The 11,686-nt window shown below is 43.6% G+C and overlaps 1 protein-coding gene across 1 annotated transcript; it reads left to right on the top strand.

Moving 5' to 3' along the window:
• The first annotated feature begins 2,893 nt into the window (after positions 1 to 2,893).
• LOC128464351 (vomeronasal type-2 receptor 26-like) lies at positions 2,894 to 6,689 on the top strand. Its single transcript, XM_053448086.1, has 2 exons — positions 2,894 to 2,962; positions 5,175 to 6,689. Exons 1-2 carry the CDS (start codon positions 2,894 to 2,896, stop codon positions 6,093 to 6,095), a joined length of 990 nt encoding a protein of 329 aa, XP_053304061.1. The 3' UTR covers positions 6,096 to 6,689.
• The last annotated feature ends 4,997 nt before the right edge of the window (positions 6,690 to 11,686 follow it).

Here is an 11,686-nt window from a genome sequence, read left to right on the forward strand (position 1 = left end):
GACATCTGAAATCAAGTCTCCATTTGTAAATACTGTCCCATGAAAAAGCAGGGAGAGCACAATCCAGAAGGACCATTCCCCCTTTTCCCTTCATTTGGGACCATTGCCTTTTTTGTGATGCTGTGAAGAGCTGAATAGAGTTTGAGGTTAGTTGGGAGATTGTTGAAAGGACATTTCATTTTTGAAGTTAATGTTTCTCCTGAATTGTTTGGGACATTTACAAATTCCTCCAATCCGTTCATCCGTGGGTGACCACAGAAACATTTTCAAGCAGGAACACATCATGTTTAAGGTGATAACTTTATTTCATTCCCCTTTATATCTCAATTCATTATTTTCTTTAATTTTAGTTTCACTCAAATCTTTAAGGTTACCCTTCATCATTTCATACATTTTAATTCTTAATTCCGCTTATCTACATTTGTAGCTCCACACAAAGAGATCTATGATCATAGAGAATACCTTCTATTGGTCTGACATAGAAAAATATGGAGGATCACATAGCCTTTCAAGATCTCAGAGGTCTCTTTTTCTAAGCCATTGGTATTAAAGTCAGGAAGAGGGTGGTGGTTTTTCCACATTAGGTGAAGTCTGACCAGAGGTCTGGAGAGTATTGGGGACAGTTCTGGAGACCCCATGTCCAGAATTAAATAAAGACTCTCTCTCTCTGTATGGAATGTCATCAAGCTGCTGAAACCCCCCTCATATGTGCATATTCATTATTTTAGATACTGTTGAGAAGAATTGAATTCCGTGGTGCCAGTAATATGAAAATGAGCTTCAATGAGAAGGGAGAGTTGGAGAATTTCTATGAAATAAGGAATTACGCACAATATCCCAATAAAAGCATCTTACACGCACTTGTCGGGAGCTTCGATGTATCAGCACCAGAAGGAGAACAACTTCTCCTCGATCACAGCCTCATAAGATGGAAAAACCACTCACGGGAGGTCAGTGACATATATGTGACTTATTACCCCGACAAACATCAGAAACAACTGTTCCAAATAACATATAACTCACCCTGTGTATATTACACTCATTAAATGCAGAGTAAGGCCTAATCTACATGCCGTGTTATACTGTGTGTGTGTAAGATTGTAGCATATATAGGGTGTATTGGATAACCCGAGAGTTTCTTGAACCAATAGGCATCCATTTCTCTTAGGCCGTGTCTGCAGCAAAGAACCTGGTTTCTCATCTCTGTTCAGAAAAGACCAAGACGGTAGAAAAGGAGTCGGATGCCTGAAAAAAAAGCTTAAAAGTTAATTTGATTCAAAGTAAAAAGTAAAGCATAGCGATCGCTTAAAAACTGGAAAATGGTCCCTGGACGGACAGGGGAGTTTGGTCATCTGCTAGTTGAGGAAATAGCTAAGCTGTCAATAAAACTCATGTTTTCATTATTGGGAGCTTAAATCTGCCCGATGTCTTTGTGTAAGACTCATTGTGCTGACCGTGCAACATAAAGCTGAGTTTAGGCCTGAATTAAGGGTGTCAAATTTTAGCATGAGTTAATTAATTTGGTAACCGGGGCCGCTACCACAAAGGGCAAAGGGTTTTCAAAGGGCTTTCATACCGCAGGAGAAGCATAAGGCAGGATGATGGGAAAAAAGCATGTGCAACAGAGGATCATAAGGTTTGCTTAGGAGAGGATGATGGGTGGAACATGGGCAGAGTAATGGCCAATGACACTTGCACTTTCTTCTCACATTTCCTCCAATCCTGTTTCTTGGTTTTAAGATTCCTCGCTCTCGATGTTCTGAAGACTGTCCTCCTGGCTATAGACGAGTCTGGCACAAAGGAAAGCACACCTGCTGCTTCGACTGTGTCCCGTGCTCCGAAGGAGAGATCTCCAACACAACAGGTGCATAGCAATGTTTTACACACGCCAGAGTTTATTGAGGGAGGATCAGCGCTATCTGTGCCCTTTGCCCATGATGGTGTAACGGGTTTTTGGGTAGGCCCACCAATATCTCTGTGGTCCTTTACCCCAGTTACCTCTTTGTGCTCTGCAGGCCAATCCTGAGCCTCCGCTACCTGGGAGTTGGGGTATATAACTGTGGCAGTGCCCCCACCCCACGGAGCATCCGGGGTATGGATGGGGGTCCCGATGGGAACAGCCGAGTGATTAATAAAACTGACACAGGGCTAACTTAAAATTAACTTTGTATTGCACAGCAAAACACTCTGCATAAATACAACAGAAAACATGAAATATACAGAATATGCAATATGAGCTTCACCCACCCACAACAATCACTGCGGCCCACCCTGATCTTCGCCCTAGTGGCCGCTGGGTACCTTTAGTTGGTGCCCATGAGTAACTTACTCCACAGTATGGCTTGAATTGTATTGGAAACTTCAGTATGTCAGTGGGACTGGAGATCAAAGGCTTTTATTGGTGTGTGACTGAATTCAGGGCGCCCTGTTGTGGAGACGGGGAGAGGTTTTAGGCTTATAACTCCACCACATGCAATCAGGGCAGTTCAGCCTTTAACCTCTTCACTGCCAACTCTGCTGCAAACAGCTCTATATCTCTGTCTGCTGGAAGCTTCTGCCAGGATGCTGCAGCTCTCCTCTGAGCATGGATTTCAAGCAGGCCTCTGTTCCTACTTCCTAGGCCTCTCTCACTCTCCTTCTATGTCAGTGAGGGTCCTTCACCTCTGGCATCCAACCCTGAACTCCTCTCCCTAAAACCCCCAATGGCCCCTTTTTCACCTCACCCATGTGCTTTGCAGTTCGCCATCTGCTGGTCACTCCATAAGAACTGCAGGTGAGTCATTGACTCTGCAGCCATCACTGAAATCCCCTGAGGGGTTACAATGGGTTAATGAAAGATCATACAGTAAATCACATTGGTAAATCCAGCTTGGACATCCAGTCTGTTGCAAATATGGCGTTTGGAGCATTGGTCCACCCTGCTTTCCACATGGCCCACCCCGTGGACCCATTCACAAGATATGTACATCATCTGCGCACAACATATCTCGCTGTACAGAGGCCATTTACATCTCTTATATGCAGTCCTTTATACAAAAAACAAAAACTGTCTGCGCTTCTTACCCTAATAAAGTTGGCAACAAATATATAAACATAATATAAATGAGAGGTTTTGGTTATATGAATTGGCCAAAGCATAATTAAGCTCACCCGCCACGTCAAGGCACACTCTCAATAGGGTGAGAACCTACTCTCACCTCCTAAATAGTGGGCACACAAAGCAGTTTATACGGCTACCAAAACCTTATTAATGTGTTGGGGGAGGTGCAATTAAACCTCCTCCCTATTAACCCCTGGACAGCAAGCTGCAACCAGACTGATGAGGAGCCAACAACCTCAAATATGTGCAAACAGGGAAAAGAAAAAATGTCGGTGCGCTAAGCTAGTCACAGGCTCAAATAATACAAACGTGTAATACGAGGCCTACCAAACAGTGTGAGCATGCTGCAAATACAGTGTGTTGGCTGTACAATGTATACAAAAAACAAAAAACTGTCTGCGCTTCTCACCCTAATAAAGTTGGCAACAAATATATAAACATAATATAAATGAGAGGTTTTGGTTATATGAATTGGCCAAAGCATAATTAAGCTCACCCGCCACGTCAAGGCACACTCTCAATAGGGTGAGATCCTACTCTCACCTCCTACATAGTGGGCACACAAAGCAGTTTAGTCAAATTTACACAGTTTAGTTAATATTCCCTAATTAGTAAAATACCACCTAGGCAGAGCGCTGTTAGTCTTTGGTAGAAACCGTGTTGAATCTCCTAGGCCCTTATTATATGTGATGCAGGTAGCACTACCCTTGTAGTAATGAAAGTAGTAATACCTCCTATAAATTGGCTAATGGGGCAAGTTCTCGGTCATACGGTTGGCTTTTACCTTTGCTGGTTCAGCATCGAGCAAGTTTGACAGGAACCCTACAGTAGACCTCATCTGCTGTGGAACTCACTATAGACGTGTTGGGGAGTAACCCTAATTCAGTGAGCTCTCCAGACAGTCAACAAAACACCATCACAGCTTAATGGGGAATGGGTTCAGCCTCCTAATAGGAAAAGAGAGGATTTTACTAAAGGAAGTTACAGTAACGGGGACGTATTATCCATGGCATCACATGGTCCACAACTGGCTTCGTTTACAGAAACTGTTTATGTTTTAGTAAAATGTTAAAATATCTTATAGATGGAGAATCTTGCCAGAAATGTCCTGAAAACTAGACTTGTGCATTCGTCTTCGGGTGAACATGAACACGAGTCCGTTTTTTTCTTTCCGAAGAAACGTAGAAGAAGAAGACAGTGCCAGTAAAACGTAGGTGAAGACGAAGACACGCGAAGCATCTTCGCCTTCGTTTACTAATCTCCCCGGTCCCTTCCCCATCTAGCCTACCTTATCTTCACGGCATCGCAGGAGTTGACTGAAGCGGAAATCCGCAGGTTTGCCGTCAGGGATTACAGGGCAGCGCGAGTGAGCCTATTAGTCACCTGCAGGGTCTTCCTCTGGCATCAATCAATTTTAACTCCTGATTTCCACTACCGTTAACCCCTGCGATGCTGTGTTGGATAACGGGAGCAGAAATCCGTAGGTAAAAGGGCCGTGCAAGCGACCAACAGGCTCACTCGCAGGGCCCCTTACCACTAGTTGCTACGCAGAAAAAAAAAAAGAAAAAAAACCCGGGACCCTGCTGCAACAGTTAAAAGTCCGTGCCAACGACCAACAAAGTCACCGGTACGGACATTTAACTTAGCATAATAACTTATTATAACTTCGCACACAATGCTGCCCTCTGCTGGTACCATACATTGAGTAGCTTAGTAAGTTATTATGCTACTCAATATATAACCAACAGAGGGCAGCATTCTGCCCGAAGATATATCAGCCATATGTGGCAGTGTGCTCATTTTCATTTATTAATTATTGAAATAAAATATATTCCCATGATCCGCTGGTCTCCCCGCCGCACTCGCAGACATTAATTCTGTCCAACTTGTAAACTCTTTTTTTTTAAACTCCTGGCACCAGAGCTGCTGCGGTACGCGTTAACCCCGTATTAACCCCTTAACCGGAAAAATGAAGAAAAAACGAACACGAAGAATATCCACGAATATTCGCCCGAAGAGAAGACAGGAACGGGCGAATATTCGCGGAATCCGAAGATATTTTTTTTTGCCGAAGACAAGCGCGAAGACGAAGAGGCCCCTGGTGCCCAAGTCTACTGAAAACCAACATCCTAACGAGAAGAAGGATAAATGCGTTCCAAAACCCATTGAATTCTTGTCCTACAAAGAAGATTCAGTTGCATCAGTATTTGCCTCTATATCCGTTTTCATGTCTGTCGTAGCCTCCATTATTTTGGGGATATTTATTTTATACCAGGACACCCCCATTGTCAGAGCTAATAATCAGAACCTCAGCTTCCTCCTCCTGGTCTGCCTCATCCTGAGCTTCCTCTGTGTGTTTCTGTTCCTCGGTCGTCCTGAGGATGTAACCTGCATGCTGCGGCAAACTGCTTTTGGAATCCTCTTCTCGGTAGCTGTGTCTTCTCTGTTGGCCAAGACCATCATGGTCTGCATCGCTTTCAAAGCCACCAAACCCGGCAGCACTTGGAAGAAATGGATGGGGGTCAAAATACCCAACTGTGTGGTGTTTGTCTGCTCATTTATTCAGGTGGTCATTTGCATCTGCTGGTTGTCTATTTCCCCTCCGTACCAGGAAATGAACACTCACTCCTCTCCTGGAAAGATCATTATTCAGTGTAATGAGGGGTCAGTAGTTGCTTTTTACACTGTTCTGGGGTACATGGGCTTCCTGGCCGCTGTGAGTTTCGTTGTCGCTTTCCTGGCCAGGAAATTACCGGACAGTTTTAATGAAGCCAAGTACATCACCTTCAGCATGCTGGTTTTCTGCAATGTCTGGGTCACTTTTATCCCGGCTTATATGAGCGTCATGGGCAAAAACACTGTGATTGTAGAGATTTTTGCTATATTAGCTTCCAGCGCTGGAATTCTGTGCTGTATATTTTTTCCAAAATGTTATATAATTTTGGTGAAACCGAGCATGAATACAAAGAGACACTTACTAAAAGCGGGTTCTTAGAATGGGGAATGTGCCTGATATTGTCACGGTCAATAACCAGGAAGTATATGGATCGGAAGGTATTTGACCCACTGGGGATAGACTAATCTGCATTAACACGTTCTCCCGAGAGCTCAAAATAATAAAAGTACAACACTGCACACAAGCAAGCACAACCCCAACCAAAACCGCATTACATAAGGGTGTATTCACTAAGCTGTATGCTTCATGTTATTTGAGGAAAAATTAAACATTTCACATCAGCCTCCCTGCACGTTTCAAAGGGCAAATCCAGTGAGCACTCCCTGGAAGAAGGGCTGAGTGGCCCCGCATGATGAATTTTCTGTTATGACTAGAAATTGCCAAATATCTCTGCTTCTCAGATCAAAATATATAGATATAGGTTCACTTTTAATACTGTATCGTCAGTAGCTGTCAGTGCCCACCTGATATTGATCTTCTCCTGCAGTGTAACGAGGGCTCGGTTATCGCCTTCTACTGTGTCCTGGGTTATTTGGGGCTTCTGGCAGCTGTTAGTTTTATTATAGCTTTTTTAGCCAGGACATTACCGGACAGTTTTAATGAGGCCAAGTACATCACCTTCAGCATGCTGGTGTTCTGCGGTGGTCGGATCCCAATGATCCCAGCCTATCTGAGAGAAGAACATGGCGGCCTCCACTCAGTGATATTTACTAACCCCACCCATTCAGAAAATGACCCCTTCCACACAAAATAATAAAACACGCAATAAAGATACACACAGAATGTAAAGTGTATTAGAATAACCATGTAACACATAACCCGGTGTCCTAAAGTAACGACTGTGCAGCTGCAGCTATGCAGGTCGGCCTAAGCAGCGCATGCACAGTCCTGAGAGTATATGGATGGAACAGAGTAACCCCCATCACCTCTCCCAAATGCAGGGGTCCCTGTGCCAGGGCACTGTTGGGGCCCCTGATGCGGCTACCACTATATGGTGTAAAAGTGTAGTGTTTGATAAGTTACCTCTCTTTAATGTCTTCAGGCAGCCCTGGAATGCTGTCTCTTTATTCTCCTGGCTGGAACTGGTGCTCTCTTCCCTCACAGACGTCTCTCTGCAGCTCTGGTCGCACCTCACTGGTGCTGAGACCCCAAATACAGGACTGGAACCCGCATAGGCTCTTGCTGGGGAAGTGTTTAGTGACCAGGCACCGTGTATATTATATACTATATTATATATTGTATAACATAGTCTGGACACAGGACCTGGGACCCCTGGAGTATAACATTAACATTAACATTAAAAGTAAAATAGTTCATTGCAGAATCCCCTACATCCCTTCATGATGTCGCCCTTCAGCTGCTATCAGCCATTGCACTGGATGTCGCTTCCTTCTTGTCCCAACAGGCCTGCGCAGGGTACACAAGCCTATTTAAGGGAAGGGCCAATCAGAGCTCTCTCTGTGCCCTTAACCCCTCCCCCTCTTCCTGTCTGGGTGTAGATGGCTGCTGGGTGGGAGGAGCTGCTCTGACTGGATTAATCCGGTAATCTCCTGCTGTAGAGCGGCTCTTCTCTGTTGGGGTCTGAGGGCCCCTCACCCCCCCCCCGCGGGGCTCGTGGGCCCCTTTTTTTTTACTTCCTTCTTTTTGTAAAACCTCATGAACCCTCGTACCCTTTGTGTTCCTCCACAAGTCATCACCGATGCTGCGGCCAGGCTACCTTCCTTTCCCATCACCCTACTAATTCCCCTTCCCTCTGTCTCTCTCTTCCCCGGCTGTCTCAATGACTCACTTCAGCTCATAAAGCCTGTTATAGTGGTTACATCTCATTTATATACACCTCCATTGTCCCACCAACTTCCTCTAGTCTATAAGCGCATTCAGGCAGGTCCTCCTCCTCTTTGGTTTAGGTGCCATTTGCCGTAACATTGTTAGAGTCCCCGTCCCACCGACAAGCTGTGAAGCTTTATTGCTGCACGGATTCTGTACATTATTATTTGACCTGTCAGATCGCTGTATACCATTGGAACTCTTCATAAAATACAACTGAAAAGTATTACAAATATGAATCACAATACAGAGAATCGCCGGAAGCTGAAACGCATGAAAAGGACAAAGTAGCGGCAGCGAAGCGTATCGTCTACATGAACTTTAGTGGGTTTCTCTACATGTCAACGTTATCACAGTTTATTAAAATACAGGCAATAATTTGTAGGTTTGGCTCAAACCGAGTATCAGGCGAGAAGAAGAAAACTCTGCGATTTCCTGTTTTAGTCAAATTATCATTAACTTCATATTCCGCTGTGAGGAGAGTCATCTCTAAACGTTCTGGAAAATATCTCCCTCCTTCTACCGGAATAACCGACAGTCTAGATTTTATCGAGCTCTGCGATTATACCGGCAGATAAGATCTCAATTACGATGATTGTGAGGTTTACCATTAACAGTATTGTTACTATCAATTCCATCACGGACTTTATTGGACAATCAATACGCAGTTCTGGAGGTTCTGAACACAACGAGCGACCAGAATTCACTTCAGATCACAACAACGATTAATAAATGCCGTGGATTGCAAAAAAGTTATAAATATGTGCCACAAACAAGCAAAAATCTGTAAAAGAGAAACTCGGTGACTCCCTCGGCTGGGGTGCGATGGTGAAGGTCCGTCTGCAGAAGAAATAAAATATATATGATGTCATATTTTACACGAGGAGATATAGAACTTTCCCTTTGTATATTTATTAGGACTAAGCTGCGAGGGGCAGGTCTTCCCATCCAGGAATTTGACGTCTCTGTTTCTCACACTGGCGGTACCTTCTACATCATTTCATTGAGCTGTAGAGTGTTCCTGTCACTAGTGGAACCGACACTCAGACGTCTGATCCACGGAAACATTTCTCTGAGTGTTACAGAATAAGAGCGATTAACAGAAAAGGTTACCTGGAGCCGTCTGAACAGGGAGGGGAGATCCTCAGGTTTGCACTTGAAGGTCTCTTTGAGAGAGAATTGAGATGAGATCCAGAGAAGGAGGTTCACAGAAGGAAACGCGGCTACAGCTTGAAGTGCAGAGGCTGATGCCGGCGAGCGTTATGTATCTAATCTGACAGAGCTCAGCGTACTTCATGTCATTAATCTGAGCCGATTAACGAAGCAAAGCCGAGGATTAGGCTGACAGGAGACCTACGAGCAGCTCGTTAACATGATCTGCCATTAAAGCGATGATGATGATGATGACGCTTCAAACTGTTATCACTTCATAGTAATGGAAATAAAACCTCCTTCTTCTGATCACCCGACGGTCACAGAACTTCTGACAGATTATATATGTTACTATTGGGGGTCTTTCCAGAAGATTCCGGAAGGTTTCTAGGACGTGAGCTACATGCCGAAATCTTACTAATAGTTCCAAATGGTTCTGTTTATAGAGTTAATCATACACGGGCACCTCAGAAAATGGATGAACCCAACATTAACCCTATGCTGGCATGTTACACGTTACTAACCCTATGCCGGCATGTTACACGTTACTAACCCTATGCTGGCATGTTATCCATTATTAACCCTATGCCGGCATGTTATACGTTACTAACCCTATGCCGGCATGTTACACGTTACTAACCCTATGCCGACATGTTACACGTTACTAACCCTGTGTTGACATGTTACACGTTATTTACCCTGTGTTGGCATGTTACACGTTACTAACCCTATGCTGGCATGTTATACGTTATTAACCCTATGCCGGCATGTTATACGTTACTAACCCTATGCTGGCATGTTACACGTTACTAACCCTATGCCGACATGTTACACGTTACTAACCCTATGCCGGCATGTTACACGTTACTAACCCTATGCCGACATGTTACACGTTACTAACCCTATGCCGACATGTTACACGTTATTAACCCTGCGTTGGCATGTTACACGTTATTAACCCTGCGTTGGCATGTTACACGTTACTAACCCTATGCCGACATGTTACACGTTACTAACCCCATGCTGGCATGTTACACGTTATTAACCCTATGCTGGCATGTTACACGTTATTAACCCTATGCTGGCATGCTACACGTTATTAACCCTATGTTGACATACTACACATTATTAACCCTATGCCGGCATGCTACATGTTATTAACCCTATGCTGGCATGGTACACTAGCATGTGTTAATTAAATAAATGAATGTTGAGATCGTCTGGGATTGTTTCTTGTCCCTCATTTTTGGGTGAATTTCTTGAGTGCAAATGAATCTGGGGACGTCGGGGTCAGGGTTAGCGTCTCTACCCACCTAATTACATATTTACTTCCCGTCAATTGCAACCTGAAATAGGTTTCTTATAAATGTCTATTTAATAACAGGTTAAGAAAGCCACAAACTGTTAATTATCGGGTTACCAGCCGCTTCGTGTCATTAAAACTCCTAATCATCTTACTCCCTGGGGGTAAACAGATTGAGACAGATAAACGCGGCTCGGTACGGTTTGCTTGAAACGGAATTATAAGTTCAATTGGAGGCTGAGCTGGAATTGTAGAGTTTGGAAGAGAGCTTGTGATAGGTCTTGCAGTCTTCTCCTGGACGGGTTCTCTGGGACCCTCACTGCGTATCCATTCTGGAAGAAAGAAGTACCCAAGAGCCCAACTCTTTCTCAAATTAAATAATACCCCATCCGAGTCTTCACTTCCCAAACATCTTTCTTCTCTGTAAAGTTTAAAGTGCGTCTTCACCCCATCGTAGACGTCTTCTCCATGGGCTTCCCACCCATTCCTTGAAGTAGCTGGTAGCTTTCATCTAGAAGGGACTTCTTTCTTGAAGCAGGTAATACTCTTTCTTATCCCTCTCTTATCATTATCACCATAAACAGTTATCGGCGTTCTGGGAATTTTTGGGGATTTATATTTTTTATGTTTTTCTTACAGTACTTGATTGGACGTTCATTGCCTTAAATCCGAGGAAGTGACCCAACAAGCAGTAAAAACTGAAGATCTGATGTTGCCCTAAATCTCGTATAGTATATCTATAGTTTGTTTTGATCTTGCGATGGATTTGGTTACAATAATACTGTTAATAATACTCATAAAATTATTACTAGTACAGTTTTTGGCAGCACGAATCATATCATATTTAGATAACCTGTAAGAAGATTTCACTCACTGGCCGAATGACGTATTATGGAGGATTCTTCCGATTTTATTTGCATGCTAAATACAAGGTACGGCTATTTAAACTTATTTCCAAAATATACGCAGAGCGGTCACAGTTATATACGGCTACGATCAACAGTTATATACGGCTACGATTAACAGTTATATACGGCTACGATCAACAGTTATATACGGCTACGATCAACAGTTATATACGGCTACGATCAACAGTTATATACGGCTACGATTAACAGTTATATACGGCTACGATCAACAGTTATATACGGCTACGATCAACAGTTATATACGGCTACGATTAACAGTTATATACGGCTACGATCAACAGTTATATACGGCTACGATCAACAGTTATATACGGCTACGATTAACAGTTATATACGGCTACGATTAACAGTTATATACGGCTACGATCAACAGTTATATACGGCTACGATCAACAGTTATATACGGCTACGATCAACAG

This window comes from Spea bombifrons, chromosome 1 (assembly GCF_027358695.1).
Source record: "Spea bombifrons isolate aSpeBom1 chromosome 1, aSpeBom1.2.pri, whole genome shotgun sequence".
In the NCBI taxonomy this organism is placed as follows: Eukaryota; Metazoa; Chordata; class Amphibia; order Anura; family Pelobatidae; genus Spea; species Spea bombifrons.